The 21,475-nt window shown below is 35.5% G+C and overlaps 2 protein-coding genes across 5 annotated transcripts in view; one reads left to right on the forward strand and one right to left on the reverse strand.

Annotated features, from left to right (window-relative positions):
• The window catches only part of FRMPD1 (FERM and PDZ domain containing 1), a 263,914-nt gene that overhangs the window by 87,209 nt on the left and 155,230 nt on the right, over positions 1-21,475 (forward strand). The gene's annotated exons all lie outside the window — the stretch shown is intronic.
• LOC141498918 (large ribosomal subunit protein uL14-like) lies at positions 4,984-5,417 on the reverse strand. The gene has a single exon (XM_074201957.1). The coding sequence runs from the start codon at positions 5,413-5,415 to the stop codon at positions 4,984-4,986; it is 432 nt and encodes a 143-aa protein (XP_074058058.1). The 5' UTR covers positions 5,416-5,417.

Below are 21,475 nucleotides of genomic sequence, written 5' to 3' on the forward strand. Positions count from 1 at the left end.
ATGAGATGAAGAAGGAAATGGCAAATCATCGCTAATATCTTTGCTAAGAAAACCCCAAATGGGATCATGAAGAGTCAGACACAGACTTCAGGTCCATTCAGTGCAGATTGCAACCCCTCTTTGATTTAGTACATAGTTGTATAAAGCTTCTGAGCCTGAAAAATTTCTGACTCTATGGTCTATCTGATTGGCAATCCTTGCCAAACTTTGCTAACCTGATCCTCAGATATCAGGTATAGAGTCCCATTATTAGACCTACATGTAAAGTCAGCTGAATCAGAATTTGAACCCAGATCTTCCTGATTTCATGTCCAACATTCTATAAACTATACTCACCAGATTAAAATGTTTTTGGAAAATATTTAAGAAAATAAATAAAATACAATGCCCTATCATAGATGATGTTAATGTATGGTTTTCTAAGTCTATAGGAGGTGGGCCCAGATCCACCACTGACCTGAGTAGAATTTTTTTTTCAGTTGCTTGTCAGTCTTGTTTGAGTCTTCCTGATCCCATTTGGGGTTTTATTGGCAAAAATACTAAAATGGTTGGTCATTTCCATCTCTAGGAAATTTTTCAGATGAAGAAACAGGGTTTATCTGAGATGAGTCTTCCTAATAGAAAGCACTTTAGTGAATTACAATCAAAAACTCATACAATGATTATGTCTTATATTGAACTATCAATATACCTATCAAATTTTGATTTACATAATGAAATCTCAGATAATTCACTGCTAACATATACTTTGTAATGAAGTAGAAAGATTCTTACTTTTGGATTCCTAGACTTTGGCTCGAGTCAGACACTGGCTGTGGTTAGTTTGTTAACTCAAGTCATCTTCAGCTTCCTCACTTCTAATTATGGGATAAGACCACTTATACAACCTAACTAACAAAGTTGTTTTGAACAGAGTGTTTTGTAAACTTTAAGCTTCTGTTTAAAGTATTATCATGGGGTGGCTAGGTGGTGTAGTGGATAAAGCACCGGCCTTGGAGTCAGGAGTACCTGGGTTCAAATCCAGTCTCAGACACTTAATAATTACCTAGCTGTGTGACCTTGGGCAAGCCACTTAACCCCATTTGCCTTGCAAAAACCTAAAAAAAAATAAAGTATTATTATTACTAATCGTTGTTGTTAGGCATTCTATACTTTGATGGAGACATGATTTCATTGAATGAATACTCCCTCTCCAAGTGCAAGTGGTAACTCAGACCTACTTTCTCACTGTTAGCTCTTATCTATTTATTTGCAGGAGTCATTCTACTACATTCTTTTACACTTGCAGTATAGCATTTGGACTGTTCATTTGTTGTCACTTGCTCTTTTGTAATGATTAATCTATTATTCTTCTGGCTATCATTAAGACATCCTTAATGGTATCTTTTATGTAACTTCATATTTGTAAGTCATCTTTGGTAATATCCTAAAGTCTACTTATTACTACAATGAATTTTTCCCCAATGTCCTATGGTCATTCATACTTAAGTCTCCAGAGATTGTGATATTCATGATTCATAATTATATAACATTACCAAAAGATACCATATTAAAAAGATAGGTTTTTATGTCAAAGGACATTTTGGGGTCATAGGATTCAGCTCAATCTCTTCCTTTTATTCTATTCTGATGGTCCAGCTGACGGCTCAGTTCACTGTCTATCTGCATTACTTCACTAAATATAAATTCTTGTGGAATAATTCAAAGAGGTACCCATCAACTATAATTCAGAGTATGGGAAATATATCTTTTTCATACACTTAGTTTTTCCAATATGAATTGTAATTCCAGGTCAATTTCCTCTATGTGTAGCTCTTTTCTATTTAATTCTGAATTCACATAGATCAGAGACTTATTATCAAGAGATATTTTGGATCATAATTATCACCCTTGGCTTGATTCACTTCCCAATTTCCTAGAAACTTTTTTTTCTAGAAACTTTCAAAAGTTATCTAAATTTGACTTTTACCAATAAGCTCAAACATTATTTCTATTTCTCTGTTGGTATATGCTAAAATAGAAAAAAATATTTCATCATCAGAGAATTGCAAAGTAAAGCATTAGAAAATCATAGTTCAACAACCCCTAAATGATAACAACCTATATGTAACTCTCATTGGAGTAGTCTAGGGACTCACTGTCTCTAAGATTCACCTCAAAGACTGAATTCTCTTTCTGGAAGCAGAATGAAAATGATAGAAGTCTACACATATTCTTGCCATCATTGTTTGAAGACTTCTGCCAGTATTGTACTTTTCCAGATCATTTCTGTCTTTGGAAACCAGATTTCTTGTTTCCAAAGGGTTCCAGGAATATTCTAAAATCCCTGAGTTTGAGGTCCCTAAATTATTCTCATATGCTTCCTCACTCAAACCCTAGAGTCCCACTGTCTCCTCATGACAAAATCAAATACTACCACAGGCACACAGTTTTCATAGGGAAAAAAGCCATGGGAACTTCTCCCAATAAGTGATTGTTCTTTGGATCCAGGCATTCTGGATATCATATACAGGAAGGACTAGTTATGGTTCCACTTTGGTCATGTTCATTATATTCATATCTGTTATGGACTCTTTAGTGCTCCAAAATTTGAAGCAATAGCATGGTTTTTGGACCACATCTTGTGATTTCATAAGTCTAGGGAATTCAAGGGAAAATTTCCTCTAGCAAAGCAAATTAGCAACTATTCTGAAACTGAGATTCTTAGAGATTGATGATAAAGCACATCTCTCACCTCTTGAAAGAGAGGTGATGGAATAGAGGTACAGAAATAGACATATATTTTCAGATATAGACAATATATTGTCTTGCTTTGCTTGAGTCTGCATCTTCATTACTACAGAAGGCATTAGGGGAGTTAGTGATAAATAACTCTCCAAAAGGGCTCCAATTAAGCATTAAAAAATATACAGAAGAAAACAAAAAGTTCAGAAAGGGACACAAACAAATGGCAATTTTTTAACTACCTTGTTAAACTTAACATACATCTTATAAAAATATTCTGTGAAATGGAAGTTCATAGTTTCATATATTATTCTCTTTTTTGTACTGTTTACACATTGCAATGCTTTTGTTTAAGTTCATAATTTAAAAAAAATTAAATATACTCATAGAACTGCCTGAGTGTATTAAGATTTTCAGTGACTTGACCAGGGTCACAAAATATTTGTAAGAGATGAGATTTGAAGGTCTTCCTGCCTCTAACCGCACTGCCTCTCACTACTAGGTCCTTCACAAAAAGGGACCTCTGGAGACAGCTTGTATTTTGCACAAAATCAAGATATTAGTGATACAGTATTATGATTATTTTTGGTCATCTGGGTGACACAGTGTATGGAGTACCAGGCCTGGAGTCAGGAAGACTTTTTCTGAATTCAAATCTGGCCTTAGATATTTACTAGCTGTGTGACCCTGGGCAAGTCACTTAATCCTGTTTGCCTCAGTTTCTTCATCTGTAAAATGAGTTGGAGAAGGAAATAAAAAAACTACTCCAGTATCTTTGATAAAAATCTCAGAATGGGGTCATAAAGAATAGGACACAACTAAATATCAACAAAAATTATATTTAACTATTGTTACATTTGATTCCTTGGACCTTGGTCAGGTTATTTTCTTTCTTCCACAGGCATAAGGAAAAGAAAATGAAACTTGTATGAAAAAGGTACCCCTTGGGGCAGTTAGGTGGCGTAGTGGATAAAGCACTGGCCCTGGAGTCAAGAGTACTTGGGTTCAAATTCGGTCTCAGACACTTAATAATTACCTAGCTGTGTGGCCTTGGGCAAGCCACTTAACCCCATTTGCCTTGCAAAAAAAAAAAAAACTAAAAAAAAGAGAGGTACCCCATGGGCAGCTAGGTGGCACAGTGGATAGAGCACTGGCCCTAGAGTCAGGAGGACCTGAGTTCAGATCCAGCCTCAGAGACTTAATAATTACCTAGCTGTGTGGCCTTGGGCAAGTCACTTAACCCCATTGCCTTAAATAAATAAAAATTTTAAAAAAGAGGTGTCCCTGGAAGACACAGCAACCTGCACATCTCTTGGCAAAGGGAGAGCTTGCACTAACCTTAAGCACAGCTAAGGGTAGAGTCCACCTTGTAATGGCTTGGCCTCCCCTCTCTGCCACCACCCTTCAGGCCCACACAGCCCTGTAGACATAAGGGGAAAAGACTTAGGGAATGGTTAGTAGAAGAACACACCCTCCCTCTGTTCTCTGCCTCATGAAGGAAGGCTTAGCCTCAGAGGCTTGCCATGCCTTTAAAGCAGTCCTCTTCTCCAATAAGGAAAGAAAGGAAGATAGTGGGAAAGAAATGCACTTGGAGGTATTTCCATCTCCCCAGTGATCTCTCTGTAGGCATAGACTAGAATTCCCCTTGGGACTGCACTAATGGACCCATTAGAGTCAGCTGATGGTGCCATATACTCTGGAATGTTCCTACATAGAAATCTAAAGGAAATAGCAACAATTCTTAGACTATTATGTGAAATCTAGCATGACTTCAATATACAGTAAAGCATCTCATTGTATTGTAGGTCTACCAATAATTCTGTTAGCTGACACCTCACCTGTACAGAATGATGTAGATTTTAAAGCTAAAATTTTATATTGCCTCTCAAAACCAGTGACTTCTGGTTTGTTTATGTGGGGGGAACTCATCATCTCAAACTGTGAAAAATTAGGTTTGTAGGATATATTTAATGGGTTATTTTGCCACTGGCTTGTATTCTAATCATCTCATTGTACTCTCTTTTCAACGGTCTAAAGTTGTTCCTAGATTTTTGAAAAAGCATCATTTTTTCTGTGCCATCTATTGTTAAGCTGTTTTTTATATGATGAGCCAGCTTGCCTTTATGGTGATTTCAGTGTTCTTTTTCTGAGAGAGGACCATGCTCTCTGAATCGGCCTATGCTTTTTTTTAGGTTTTTGGTTTTTTTAGATAGGCAGACACTTTAATTGGGGTGGTGTTTTTGTTTGCAAATGAACTTTTTAGGAGAATCGGGCAATGCTGCCGGTATTAGATGCAATCCTGGGCCACAAGTCAGCATACTCCTTGGCAACAGGTCCTGTGATGACTGAACCTTTCATCTCGCCTTTGTTGTTTACTATGACCCCTGCATTGTCCTCAAAATATAAGAACACACCATCTTTTCTCCGATATGACTTTCGTTGCCGTTTTACCACTGCTGGATGGCCCTTCTTCCGGAGTTCTGGTTTTCCCTTTTTGACTGTGGCCATTACCATGTCACCCACACCAGCTGCAGAAAGCCTGTTCAATCTTCCCTTGATCCCCTTCACAGAGATGATGTACAGGTTCTTGGCACCTATATTATCAGCACAATTGATGTCAGCTCCAACTGGGAGACCCAAGGAAATTCGGAACTTCGCTCCAGGAGACCCACCACGTCCTGGCTTAGACATCTTGGCTCGTGGAAGGCTCCCGGAAAGTGAGAAAGAGGGGTTTTTTTTTAGGTTTTTGTAAGGCAAATGGGTTAAGTGGCTTGCCCAAGGCCACACAGCTAGGTCATTATTAAGTGTCTGAAGTTTGAACTCAGGTCCTCTTGATTCCAGGGCCGGTGTTTTATCCACTGCGCCACCTAGCAGCCCTGAATCAGCCGATGTTAAACAAAACCAAACACCCAAACTCTGGCAAAGATAAACAGATTTAAAAGCTGTGTTTGAGAGTTGTGTAAGCTTAAATAGATTGTTTGGCCTCTCTAAGGCTCAGTTTCTTCATTTTTGACAAGAAAATGATAGTTTATTTATAACAGCAAAAAGCTGGAAACAAATTACACCTGACAGTGTTTGAACGATACGTCTGGATCAAAAGTTTGAACTAGCTGTCTGTCATGCTTGTTGTGTGACTTGACAGTGGAAGGTCTGAGAGGTAAGGTCAAAATGACGATTAGTCCATTGAGAGACAAGTTTGTATATCCTGAGTTGTGGCATTGTGTTGTCAGAAATCACACGCAGTGCTTGTCTGGGATGATGGTGTGCTGAGTTGCCTTGCTGAGACGGGAGGAAGAGAATAGCATTCATAGGTCAAGATACTCCTGCAGGATCCAAGCCATCACCAAACGTCCCGTTTCCTACCAAGTGGACCATGAGGTAGAATGGTTCTGGGAAGGGCAAGTAATAAAGATGTCTTTGCCCAACACTCCCCTTGCTATAATAAACATAATCAGATGGATTAAGTCATGTTATCATATATATGAAGACATAGTCATCTTCGATTAGGAAGGACAAATCATCATCATCACATTGTCTGAAAATCTAAGTGAGATGGAGTAAAAGAGATGGCCTTGGAGTCAGTAAAATGTGGGTTCACTTCCCGCTTTGGATACATAGTGACATTGGGAAAGTTGCTTAACTTCTCGGGCATGTAAGAAGGCAATGAGCAATTATTACATGCTTCCTGTGTGTATTGTGCTAAGCACTGAGGTTATAAATATAATTTAAAAACAAGAAAATTCCTGCCCTCAAGAAGGGGAAGTCTTTGGGGGGAGTCATAACATAGAAGGGAGTTAATAAGGGAAGGGCAGGGGAGAGGGGACCAGAGAGGGAACATATAACAAATCCAAAGAGTAAGAAGCACAGAAAGGATGTGAATGAAGAAATGCTTCCCTGGAACCATTCCCAAAATGAAGATCCTGGAAGGAAATCACCACTGGGAGAATGGGGCCAGAATAGCAAAGGGATGATTTAGGAAGAAAAGGTTCCAGGTGCTGAGGAAAGGTCCAGAGTAACAAGGCAATTGAGGAATAGTTCAGGAGAGTCAGAGACAGCAAATAGGGAAATCCTAGACTTTCTCTCTCTCTCTCTCTCTCTCTCTCTCTCTCTCTCTCTCTCTCTCTCTCTCTCTCTCTCTCTCTCTCTCTCCCTCTCCCCCCTCTCTTTTCCCCCTCCCCCTCCCTTATTTTTTTTCTTTCTTGACAATCCAGATTAAGTGACTTGCTCAAAGTCACACAGTTAGCAAGTATCTGAAGTGGGATTTGAATTCAGGTCCTCTTGACTCCAGGCCTTGTACTCTAGCCATTTCACCCTCTAGTTGCCCCTCCCAGAGAACTTTCTAAGACAAGTCAGAGAAACTGCCATTCTGTATTACCAAAGTTCCTCATCAGGAATACAATAATGAAATCACAGATCCAGGTTAAACAAAAACTACAAGCTGTATGTAAGCTATTGAATGTAAGCCATCAAATTATAACTTTCAAATATTGGTTAAATGATTGGATGAATTACAAGGATGAATGTATGGACAAATAAATGACTGATCAAATGGAAAAATTTTTAAATAAAAAGTTAAAGCACAGAATAAAAACAGGAAACTTATGGAAAAAATATGATAACATGCTTTAAAAATAATTTTTTTTTTGGTTTTTGCAAGGCAAATGGGGTTAAGTGGCTTGCCCAAGGCCACACAGCTAGGTACTTATTAAGTATCTGAGGCTGGATTTGAACCTAGGTACTCCTGACTCCAGGGCCGGTGCTTTATCCATTACACCACCGAGCCGCCTCCACACTTTGAAGTTTTAAGGAAGAAAGCTCGTTTCATATAGCTCCAAAAGATAGAACCAAAATCAATGAATATAATAAAGTAATTTTTATTTTTTAATTTTTAAATTTTTATTCATTTTGAACTTAAATACAAAGAGACATAAAAAGAAGTATTTCATGTTCTCAGCACAAGAGAGGATTCATTGTATAACTGTGAATTTCCATTTTAGAATGCCTTTTTTTCAAAAACTATGTACTAAGTACAACACATTGTTTCCAAAACTACCCTGATTTTCTATGCTTCCTTTTAAGTTTTGTTTTGTTCTGTGTTGTATTTTTTCTCTCCTTACTCACCACACTCTAGAGAAGGCTAAAATTAAACAGAAATAAATACATACATACATATACACAGAGATATAGCTATATCTATATCTACTATATCTAAATCTATATCTATACATGTTAAAACCATACTATATATACTTCTATTTATAGGTTCTTTCTCTGGAGGTAAATAAGCATCTTCCTTCATAGGTCTTTTGTAGTTGGTTTAATTATTTATGATTGTCAGGATGAATTTGTCATTCAGTTATTCTTAGGACAAAATATCTTTTACTAAGTTCAGTGTTCAATTGGTACTTTTCATTTCACTTATCTTTATTTCAGGCAAGTCTTTCCTTTTTTAAAATTCAACCTGCTCATCATTTCTTTTAACACAATTTCCTTTTTTTCCACTGGTTTTTGCAAGGCAGTGGGGTTAATCGGCTTGCCCAAGTCACAAAGCTAGTAAGTATCAAATGTCTGAGACCAGATTTGAACTCTGGTCCTCCTGACTCCAGGGTCAGTGCTGTCACCATTGTGCCACCTAGCTGCTCCCTCATTTCTTATAACACAACAGAATTTAAAATTTTTAACTATCAGAACAATTAAAAAATATAATGGACTGCCTTGATAAGCAATGAGGTCCTTGTTACTGGCAGTGTGTGTGTGTATATGTGTGTGTATGCATATATATGCATATATATATATATATATATATATATACAAAAGCTGTACAATTGCAGAGAAAATTCTTACATAGGAATTTCTATCGAAGTAAACAATATGTATACATATACCTACAAAATATATATGAAGTAAATGCAAACTAATTTGGGGTTGAAAAAAATTTCAGGCAGCAAGTACAGGAAGGAGTCCAGTAAAATTTCACATAGGAAATAGCATTTGAACTGAGTTTTAAGGACTCTAGGAAATTCTAAGAGGAGGAAGTAAGAAGGGACTGCATCCTAGGCATGGGGAACTACATCTACAAAGGAATGGAGACTGGAATTGGAATGTTCTCTGTGGGTCCAAGTAAGATGGTTAATTTGGCTATAATGTATTGTATAGGAAAGATAAAAGTACAGTAAATCTGGAAAGATAAGGTGGAACCAGATCCTGAAGGGTTTTGAATACAAAATAGAAGTGTTTGTCCTTTACCTTAAAAGTAATAGGTAGTCTCTGGTGTTTTTTAAACAGCAGAGTGATATGGTCAGACATTTAGAAATATCCATTCGTTACCTATATGGAAGATGAATTGGGAAGGAGAAAGACTTAGCCCTGAAAGACAACTTAAATTTACTCAATGGGAGAGTTGTATTGACCTTATAATGAGCTTTTCATAGTTTTTGGGGCATCTCAAAATATAGTTATCCATTCCATATCACAGGGATTGGGGGTGCAGCAACCCTGTGATCTGAAAAATCTGTGTAAAAATTTCTGGCCCTCCCTTCATCATGCCAGAGAAGAATGAATTATTGTGGTATTAAAAGATAAAATATGTTGATATTATATCTTATTTTACATATATATTTTATGCATTTCTGAGTTTTTAAACTTTTTGTCATCTGCTGGCCTTCACATGTTCACAGTTTCTGCAAAATCCCCCCCTAAAATTCCCTTTTAATTTCTTATGTCAACCCACAACACATCCAAACCATGATGGGGAAATTAGGCTAAGGAAAGTTGCTATGTGGAAGGGATAACTGTTCAGAAGTCTAGTACTGGAAAGGGCATAGATTGTATGGACTAAAATTCATCCCGTGAGCTAATGATAACAGTAAAAATGATAACGATAATTAACATTTATATTATTTAAAATTTGCAATGTACTTTATGCATATCATTTGAGCCTTACAACCTGATGAGCAGGTGCTATAAATTTCATTATCCCCTTATAGATTAGAAAACTGAAATTCAGAGAAGTGTTTTTCCCATGATCCTTGTATATAAATTGTTCTCAACTTGTGATTTTGAAATCCAGACATAAAAAATCAGTGCATGAATAGCATCTTCCTCACAGAATTGTCCTGTGAATCAAATGAGATATTTTCAAAGTGTTTAAATAGTGTGTCAGGCACATAATAATTACTTAATAAATGAATGTTTCCTTCCTTCCATACTACTTTTGGGTTAGCCACTCTGGGAAGGAGGTAATCTAGTTCTCACTCTGATAGGGATTGGTATCCTGGAAAGGGATGCATACCCTGGTGATGAGATCATGGAAGTGAAAATTATTCAACTCTAGTACAAATAGGTATAGGGAGGCTAGTCTCTACAGGGAGGACCCTTCCTTAAGGGGAGGAAAAACACCACCCCAATTCTACCTAGGCATCCTAGGACAAAACCCTATTTACCTCATGGTACATCCAGCTCTTCCAGGATGTCACCCCGGCAGGACAACCAGGCATGAATTCTGAAAACCAGAACTGCATCCAACATAATAGGACAATGGAATTAAAGACACAGAGAAACCAGAAAAAAATATGGAAAAGAAAGCAAGTTTTCATAGCAAAGTGCTTGACTCTGAGGATTTTTCTTCATAGGGTTGATGTATGAGGACTACATGCTTTATGGCTTCCTGAAGAGGCTGATTTCCCTGCAATTGAGACAGAAAGTGGAAGAAATTAAAAATGTAGGGTCACCTAAGTGGTGCAATCTAGATCTTCAGTTCTGGAACCAGGAAATCTTGCAAATCAGTTTTTTTTTTTACTGTTTTGTGTGACCCTGGCCTGTAACCCTATGTGCTTCAGTTTCCTCATTTGTAAAATGAACTGGAGAAGAAAATTACAAAACTTTGCTAGTATCTTTGCCATTAAAACCCCAAATGGAGTCATGAAGAGTCAGACTCTTCTGAAAAACAATTCAAAAAGTATATATGAATTTTTAAAAATTAATTAATTTACTTTGAATTTTACAATTTTTCCCCTAATCTCACTCCCCCCCACCCCCCACCCCCACAGAAGGCAGTCTGTTAGGCTTTACATTGTTTCCATTCATCTCAGTTGAATATGATAAAAGGGAAATCATATCCTTAAGAAAGAAAAATAAAGCATAAGAGATAGCAAAATTACATAAGATAACTTCTTTAAAAAAATTAAAGGTAATAGTCCTTGGTCTCTGTTCAAACTCCACAATTCTCTCTCTAGATACAGATGGTATAGATACCCCAAATTTGTGCCTGATTGTTGCACTGATGGAATGAGGGAGTCCTTCAAGGTTGATCATCACTCCCATGTTGCTGTTAGGGTGTACAATGTTCTTCCGGTTCAGCTCATCTCACTCAGCATCAGTTCATGCAAATCCAGGCTTCCCTGAATTCCCATCCCTCCTGGTTTCTAATAGAACAATAGTGTTCCATGACATACATATACCACAATTTTTTCAGCCATTCCCCAATTGATGGACAGTCACTCAATTTCCAATTCTTTGCCACCACAAACAAGGCTGCTATGACTATTTTTATACAAGTGATGTTTTTACCCTTTTTCATCATCTTCTTCAGGGTAAAGCCCCCAGTAGTGGTATTGCTGGATCATAGGGTATGCACATGCCCTTTGGGTGTAATTCCAAATTGCTCTCTAGAATTGTTGGATGAGTTCACAGATCTACCAACAATGTATCAGTGTCCCAGATTTCCCACAACCCTTCCCACATTGATCATTGTCCTTTCTAGTCATATTGGCTGGTCTGAGAGGTATGAGGTGGTACCTCAGAGATGCTTTAATTTGTATTTCTCTAATCAGTAATGATTTAGAGCAATTTTTTCATTTGACTATGGATTGCTTTGATCTCATCTGTAAATTGCCTTTGCTTATTCTTTGACCATTTGTCAATTGGGGAATGGCTTTTTAAAAATAATTGACTCAAGTTCTCTGTATATTTTAGAATTGAGTCCTTTGTCAGAAATACTAGTTATAAAAATTGTTTCCTAATTTACTACATTTCTTTTGATCTTGGTTATGGTGGTTTTGTCTGTGCAAAAGCTTTTTAATTTAATTGTAATCAAATTAATGTTCTCCATTTCTTCCTTGGTCATAAACTGCTTCCCTTTCCATAGATCTGATAGATTCCTTGATCTCCTAGTTTGCTTATAATATTGTTTTTTATGTCTAAATCCTGTATCCATTTTGATCTTACCTTGGTATAGGGTGTAAGGTGTTGGTCTAATCCAAGTTTCTGCCATACTAACTTCCAATTTTTCCATCAGTTTTTATCAAAGAGAGAGTTTTTATACCAATAGCTGGACTCTTTGGGTTTATCAAACAGCAGATTACTATAATCATTTCCTGCTATTGTATCTAGTCTATTCCACTGATCTACCACTCTATTTCTTAGCCAGTACCAGTTTTGATGACTGATGCTTTATAATATAATTTTAGATTGGGTAGGGCTAAGCCACCTTCTTTTGCACTTTTTTTCATTAAATCCCTGGAAATTCTCGATGTTTTATTTCTCCATATGAATTTACTGACAATTTTTTGTAATGCATTAATTTTTTTTGAAATTTTGATTGTTATAGCTCTAAACAAGTAGTTTAATTTTGGTAGAATTGTCATTTTTATTATACTAGCTTGGCCTATCCATGAGCAGTTGATATTTGCCCAGTTATTTAAATCTGATTTAATTTGTATGAGAAGTGTTTTATAATTGTTTTCAAAAAGTTTCTGAGTCTGCCTTGGCAAATAGACTCCCAGGTATTATATTGTCTGAGGTTACTTTGAATGGGATTTCTCTTTCTAGCTCTTCCTGTTGTATCTTGCTAGTCATATATAGAAATGTTGAGGATTTATCAGGGTTTATTTTATATCCTGTGACTTTGCTAAAGTTGCTAATTATTCTAGTAGTTTTTGTAGATGATTTTTTGGGATTCTCTACGTATACCATCATGTCATCTGCAAAAAGTGAGAGTTTCGTCTCTTCCTTCCCAATTCTAATTCCTTCAATTTCTTTTTCTTCTCTTATTGCTGCAACTAATTTTTTTTTTTAGTTTTTGCAAGGCAATGGGGTTAAGTGACTTGCCCAAGGCCACAAAACTGGGTAATTATTAAGTGTCTGAGGCCAGATTTGAACTCAGGTACTCCTGACTCCAGGGCCGGTGGTCTATCCATTGTGCTACCTAGCCGCCCCTGCAGCTAATATTTCGAATACAAGATTGAATAGTAGTGGTGATAATGGGCATCCTTGTTTTACTACTGATCTTACTGGGAATGCCTCTAGCTTATCCCCATTGCATATAATGCTTGTTGATGGTTTCAGATAGTGCTTATTATTCTGAGGAACAGTCCATTTATTCCTATGCTCTCTAGTGTTCTTAGTAGGAATGGGTGCTGTATTTTGTCAAAAGCTTTTTCAGCATCTACTTATATAATCAGATTTCTGATGGGTTTGCTATTGGTATAATTAATTATACTAACAGTTTTCCTAATATCGAACCAATCCTGCATTCCTGGGATAAATACTTGGTCATAATGTATTAATCCTAGTGATAAGCTCCTGTAATCGTTTTGCTAAGATTTTATGTAAGATTTTTGAATCTATATTCATCAGGGAGATAGGTCTATAATTTTCTTTCTCTGTTTTAACTCTTTCTGGTTTAGGTATCAACACCATATTGGTGTCATAGAAAGAATTAGGCAGAGTTCTGTCTTCACCTATTTTTCCAAAGAGTTTATCTAGAATTGGAATCAATTGTTCCTTAAATGTTTGATAGAATTCACTTGTGAATCCATCTGGCCCTAGAGATTTTTTCTTAGGGAGGTCAATAATGGCTTAATGAATTTCTTTTTTTTTCTGAGATAGGATTATTTAGGTATTTAATTTCCTCTTCATTTAATCTGGGTAATTTACATTTTTGTAAATATTCATCCATTTCACCTAGATTATCAAATTTATTGGCATTCAGTTGGGCAAAATAATTCTGAATTATTACTTTAATTTCCTCCTCATTGGTGGTAAGATGTGAAAGTTTTGTAGTTTTTTAGTGTATTTCTTTTTTAAAAAATTTCTAAAGAAGGGATGGTCATTTAAGAAGGTGAAAAAAAAAAAGAAAAAGATTGAACAGCATTTTAAATCTACTAAAGAATTAAATTAGTTTTCTAAACTAACAAAGATAAAAGTTTTTTCTTTTTATATTTATTAAAGATTTTATTTATTTTTAGTTTTACAATTTTTCCCTCAATCTTACTTCCATCCCCCACCCTACCCCCCACAGAAGATAAAAAACTTTTAATGAACACTTTGCTTCTTTTAATCAAAGTTGGTAATAAGTTGGATTCTTTACCTTTCAGGAGTTATCAGTGAACTTCTTTCTTTATGTCCTAAATTCTTATGTTATTTGGCTTCCAACCTCATTACTCAACTGAAACTGCTCTCTCCAAAGTTACCAATGATCTTTTAGTTTTCAAATTTACTGAGCCTTTTTCTCAATTCTCATCCTTCTTGACTTCACTGCTGCCTGTGAAACTGTTGATGAGTTTTGTCTTCCTGGATACTCTTTCCTCTGTGATGGTTTTTCTGACTATTATTGCTTGCTTCTCTTCTACTTGTCTGACATCTCTATTTCATTCCCCTTTGCTGGCTCACCCTTCTTATAACATATATGATTCATGTATCCAGCCAGGAGTGTGCTGGGTCAACCATTTTTAAAGCCAATGGTTAAATTTTCCATGTGAGCATTTATGTCTCAGAAATCTGTAAATTCTACAAATCAGGGTTTGGTTTACTATTTTGTTGATTATCTAGACATAAGTGGAGAAAATATTAATGTAGATTCAACTTAAAAGTATGTCAGATGTCATCCCCCCCCACCCCGCGGAGAGCCTCTTGTTAAAATTTACTAGCATATCCTTGTATCTAGCCCTTTTCCCTCTCTAGAACTACAATTTACATCACCTGATTGATGGACATTTTGAACTGAGCTGTCATAGACATCTCAAACTCAACATGTCCAAAACTGAATTTGTTATCTTCTTCCTGAATTGTGGTTCAAGCCTATCCCAAAAAGACAGATGTGAAGAGCCCCCCCACAAGCCTAATTCAGTCAATTAGTATTGACTGAGTCCAATGACACTCACCAAAATGGCACCATTTGTACCATTTGTACCATTTTGTGCAGGTTAAAAGTGAGGAAAGGACTACTTGCCTACCTCACATCTTTTCCTTGGTGGTTAGACAAAGATTTTATAAGCCCTTGTAAATAGATATATTGTGTATACATATATATATATATATATATATATATATATATACATATATATATATATAAAACATATGACCAATCTTGACTAACCAAGTTATTAAATTAAACACAACAGTTCATTTCCTAACCATTCAGTATAAACAGTTTATATTTAAATTACCATTTTTCTTAAAGTCAATTCTACAAAAAGGAATTATTAAGAAACCATTCATTCATTCAAAACCATTTATTAAATACACATGCATAATGATGGTACTAGATATTCATTTTCTAATATCTAGGTATTTGGTATGCAGGCCATTGGTTTGGGATAACCAGTAGATTATGTTATACCCTGCCCTAAATATCTAGCTTTCTTTTGAGTATATATTTTGTAAAGTTAATGCCCCTTGATTGCCCTCTTCATAATTTTGACAGATTATTTACTGATATACCTTTCCTCTTTGACCTCTTTAACTCTAAGGAACTGAGCCTTAGATTTGGTTTCAAAAGCTCCTTGGCTTTGATCCTCCTGTCCATTAATTGGATATTTTAAATATTTGGAATTATGGAGGAGTTTCAGAGTACATTTAAATCAGATACTTCAATTTATAGACAATGAAATACGGATCAGGGAATCAAAGTTATTTGCTCTGTGTCATATAGGTAGTAAACATCAGAGATGACTCCCATACTAGAGTTGTACTGTTGATTAGTTGTATCCTGCTCTTCATGACCCTTTTTGGGATTTTCTTGGCAAAGATATTGGAGTGGTTTGCTGTTTTCTTTTCCAGTTCATTTTACTAATGAAGAAATTGAGGCAAACAGGGTTAAGTGATTTGCTCAGGGTCACACAGCTAGTAAGTGTCTGAGGCTGAATTTGAATTTGCCTGACTTCAGGTCCAACGCTTAATCCACTATGTCATTGCTAGTGTATATATCATGTAGCTGCTAGTATATATAGATAGTGTAAGCTGCCCCAAAGCTAGTGCGCTTTCCACTAAGTTGTGCATTTAAGGTGATATTAACTTCAACATATATATATATATATATATATATATACATATATATCACAAATTTACTAATTCTTCCCATCCTATGCAATTCTTCTATATCTTGCTATAAATCTTAATAGGGGCTCCACCTAATGACCTTTTATGGGTCACTTTCTTCCATATTTCAAGACTTTTCTCAAGGGTAAGGGAGAATGATTAATAGCCCTTTTGTATGTAAAACAAATGCATGAATAAAATAAGTCTCTGATTTTTTCCTACAAAAAAATTATCAAGCTGATTTCCCTAAAATATAATGTCAAGCAATTTCTTACTCCAAAATCTTCAATATCTCCCTATTGTCTCTAGGATAAAATATAAAGTCTTCAGTCTAGTATTTAAAAATCTCTACAATATAACTGTCACCAACCTTTCTAGATATTATTATTAGCTTTCACATACTCTCTTTTCTAATCAAACTGACTTGTTAGCTCTTCCCCAAATATGACATTCCATCTCCATGTCAGGTTATTTGCACTTTTCTATTAGAAATTACTTTGTATTATTTTCTATATATTTTGTATATATTTTTATGATGCATAGCCCAGGGGACCTTTCTCACAAGTCTCTGATAGTCCTATTGCATTGATTCATTCTGGGCTAACTGCCCTGACTCCAAATACCTATTTGTCAAGTTTTGCTCTCTGGTTCATTGTCCTCACCCAAGGAAATCTCTTATCCAAAGTTTATATAAGGTTCATGTCTAGGATCTCCCCTAAAGTTTCTAAAAAAAGGTATTTGATGTACAATCTAGGTATTAGCTATCAGACAATTTCTTTCCTCTCTTTCTCTATGATTCTCTCTCACTCTTTTTCTGTTGTTCTGTCTTTGTCTCTCACTCTTTTTCTGTTGCTCTGTCTCTCTCCTTCTGCCTCTCTGTCTTTCTGTCTGTGTCTGTCTTTGTCTCTCTCAGTCTCTCTTTGTCTTTCTGTCTCTGTATCTCTGCCCTTGCCTCCTCTCTCTCTCTCTCTCTCTCTCTCTCTCTCTCTCTCTCTCTCTCTCTCTCTCTCTCTGGCTCTGATGGCCTGTCTGTCTTATTATCTCTCATTCTCTCTATCTCTCTGTTTCTGTGTCTGTCTCTCTGTCTCTGTCTTTCTATGTCTCTCACTCTATCTCTATCTTTCTGTCTCTATGATTCTCTCTGTCTCTCTGTTTTTCTGTCTCTATCTCTCCTCTTCCTTTTTCTGCACCACTTACTCCTCCTCCTCTTCCTCCTTCACTGGGATGAGCCTCTCTCCTTAACAGTGGAGATCACTCTCTGGCACCTCCAGAAGGGGGGGGGGGGTAAAGGAGAAGAGAAGTTGGAATTGCCAGAGAGGAGAGCTCCAGGCTCTTCAAGTCTCTTTATCTGGTTCTGCAGGTGCTTCAGGCACTTCAGACAGCAGCTTTTCAATTTGGAGAGAAAAGATAGAAGTCAACCCCATTGCTGAAGGAAAAGAAACTGGGAGAAGCTCTTAGAATTTCCACCTCTGCCCCTCATGCAGGAGGGGTTCAGCGATCTCCACTAATAAAGATTATAGTATACATATACACTATATGTAAATATATATAGCACACACATCTACATTATAGATTTTGCATATAGTATATATGTATGTGTGTGTGTGTGTGTGTGTGTGTGTGTGTGTGTGTGTGTATCTATATCTAATTGACAGAAGTATAGAACGACAGAGACAAGCCCCTATGAATCTGAACAGCCTTACCTCTGTCTCTGGCTATGCTTCCCAGTATCTCAAATAACTGAACCTTGCCTAGAAGTTTCAGAGAAGGTGTTGCTCTGCATTGGTGGAGGGAATTCTTCACTAGGAGTTTATATTTTTGCTTTCCTGTTCAACTTATGTCACCAACAAGTGAAGAAGCATTTGTTAAGGACCTACTATGTGCTGAGTGCTAAATGATAGAAAGAAAGGCAAAAACCTGTCCCATCTCCTAAGGAACTCAGTCTACATAGGGAAAGGTGATCATCAATTGGCAGCTAGGTGGCACAGTGCCAGACCTAGAGTCAAGAAGACTTATCTTCATGAGTTCAAATTTGACCTCAGGCACTTTCTACCTATGTGATCTTGAGCAAGGCAATTAACCTTGATTAGCCTCAATTTTCTCATCTATAAAATTAGTGGAGAAGGAAATGACAAAGCACTTCAGCTTTTCCAAGAAAACCCCAAATGGGGGGTGTAAAGAGTTGGAAACTATTGAAAAATGACTGAACACTCACATTAAGGAAGACCAGAAGAAGCTTCTGGTATGTGTGATTTTAGCTGGGACTTGAAGGAAGTCAGGAAAAGCGGGCAATGCAAATTAGGAGGAAGAAAATGAAAAGGCTCAGGGACAGCCGATGAAAATGCATAGAATTGGTAGATACAATGTTTTTACAGTAGATACAGATACAATGCTAGTCAAGGCATTGCAGTGAATGTTGTGTTATGCTACTCACAACAGACAACTAATTATCTTCATAGTGGTCTGTTGTGAGTAGCATAAGATGAGACAATCAAATATTCCATTAAATGATTTCTTGTTGCCTTTGGGTATACAATGGAAGCAACTTTCTTTGCCTCTCTGAGGACAGCTTTTTAAGCCATCCTTGCATTTAACAACAACTTTATTTATGTCTTATGGTTTCACTAATAATTAAAATATCAATATGGATGTAGTTCATCTCTTATAGTAGAGTGCCAATTAATGGGTCATTGGACAAAGATAGCAAATTAATATTGCTAACAGTTATTTAAATTAATATTTATAGACTAGTCTAAGAATTATATATTTGATTAACTATCACATCAATAAAACCGCCAATTATCTGAAACAATCCAATGTTACAAACTAAGTGTTTTCTACCTTCTAATCAAAACCAAGAATAGTACATACAAAAAAATTGCGTCATTTTTCATTTATTTTAATCCTATAGAATGGGATTGCCCTATGGAAGAAAAGAAATTTGTGCCAAATCACTGCTATAAGTAAAACTGAAATTTCAAATTGAAATATTAATCTGGTAACAATAGAAATGAAATTTGAAAGAATTAGATATGCTAATAAGACATTGTAATAGAAAAATCAGTATTATTGGCTTTAAGCCTTATTGGGTTGCAAATAGGATTAATATATGCATATTAACAACAGTTTTTGTCAATAGAACTTGATTGACAAATGGCATTTATTTAAATAAGGAAATTTTATTTGAAATGTTTTAACTTGGTACCTTAATGAATTTATTACTTTCACTGATGTTGGTGATTCCTATTATTGATTTAGATGATATCCCCTTTTACCTTACCATTACATTTTTCTATAAAACCCCTATAGAATATATTTGAGGTCATCTATGTATTGTTTTAATATATTGGAAGTATCAATTTATACCAAGTTAATATTCTCTCTCATTCTCACTCCATGTTTGGCTTACCTCCTTTTTAGGTCCCTCTTAAATGTAATATTATTTATGGGAAACAATTTATTGAAATATTTTTTACTTCTAACCCAAAGAGATTAAAGAATGAAGAAAAACATCCATATGTACAAAAAATACATTTAAGATCCATCTGGCAAGAATTTTCATTGTGATACATTTTTTTTAAAAAAGAGATATATGATGGGGACAGTACAAGGCAAAATTAGAATAGGATGAATTTCAGTTCTGCTCTTTATTAGTATCTAATTCTTTAATGTTGCACTTATATACAGAATCTTCAAAATCATAAATAAAACCAAGTAAGAAAAGTTGTTTACAATGAAATGATATTGGTTAAACTATTTTTTGATAATCTAAGTATAGCTTCACATTTTTTAAAGAGATGATTGAAATTTTGCTTTAAGTTGATGCTGCTTTAGAGCTCTTGAATTTAAAAACCATAGGATAGAAATTGAAGTGATTGTATATTTGGACTCACACTAGCCTGGTTTGCAAAATAGGTTTTCTAGCAAGTGGAAAAATGAGAAGTTATAAAATAATTTATCTCCTCATTAGCCCCTTAGTCTCCTTCAATTAAAAAATATGAGTAATTAAAATAAAGGAGAGAAATGAGAATATTCAAAGACCTTCAGAACAAAATAGCATTTTGTGTAAGAAAAAGACAAGGAAATGAACAAGGAAATATTTTGGGCTAAAAGATCCTGGAGAGAAGTCACTAGAAGGGTAAAACAACAAATTAACTTCAAAAAATGAAGCTGAACCTATAGTACAAGGCACATTAAATTACAGAATACATGGCAACCAGAAAGTGAAAGAAGATCCGATGTCAGTAAAGATTGAATTGTCATTTGTAATGAGAGAACTAGAACATGACGATATTAAAAATAGAACAAAACTAGAGCAAAAGTCACCAAATTGAGAAAATTGCCCCCCCCCACAATTGAATAAAGCAATGGAATCATTAGAAATAAAACATTCTCAGACTGGAGGGCAAATTGATATAGGTGGCAGAATGTGCAACAAAATAGTATCAAAGACAACTCATTTGGGAAAAGGTTTGAAAACTTTATAAGCAATAACAGAGTTCAATTGTACACATTAAAAGCAACATTCTGAGATGATCAACTATGATAGACTTAATTCCTCTCAACAGTTTAGTGATCAAGGATGTCATCCACACTTAGAGAAAAAGTTTATGGAGTCTGAATGCAGAGTAAAACGTGTTCACTCTTTTTATGTTAAAACTTCTTTTATGCTTTTTCTTACTGATGTTTTATTCCCTTTAGTTCTAATTTCTCTTCCACAGAATGACTAATATGGGAATATGTTAAACACAATTGCACATGTACAACCTATATCAGGTTATTCCCTGTCATGGGAAGAGGGGGGAGGCAAGGGAGAGTGGTAGAAAATGTGGAACTCAAAGCTTACAAAAAAGATGAATGTTAAAAAGCTAGCAATGCCATTTGCCAATCAAATACTGTAGAAAAAAATATCCTTAGTATACATATATTAATCTTATATAATAATAATAATAATTAAACTCATTATAACCCCAAAAAGGCATAAAGTCGGGAGGACCTAAGTACAAATCTGACCTTAGACACTTAACATTTATTAACTGTGTGATCCTGAGCAAGTTACTTAGTTGAAAACTCTTTGAAGACTGATTGGAAAAAATAACATAACATAAAAAAAGAAGTAATTCAGAGAAAAAATAAATTATCAAGAACCATATAAAAAGTATTTAAAATCACTAATAATAAAAGAAATGCAAATTAAAACAGCTGAAAGAGATGACCTCATACCCATCCAATTGACACATGGTAAAAAGATGAAAAAAAGTCAATTCTGATAGAACTTGTAATTAATCCAACTGTTCTGGAAGAATTGTGTGAGAAAAATTAATGATTGTTCATACTTTTTGATATGACAATCCTACCCCTAAGAAAACAAAGTCCTATAAATACAAAAAAATCCATAAAATCATTATTTATGATAACAAAAAGCTGGAACCAA

This window comes from Macrotis lagotis, chromosome X (assembly GCF_037893015.1).
Source record: "Macrotis lagotis isolate mMagLag1 chromosome X, bilby.v1.9.chrom.fasta, whole genome shotgun sequence".
Taxonomy (NCBI): domain Eukaryota; kingdom Metazoa; phylum Chordata; class Mammalia; order Peramelemorphia; family Peramelidae; genus Macrotis; species Macrotis lagotis.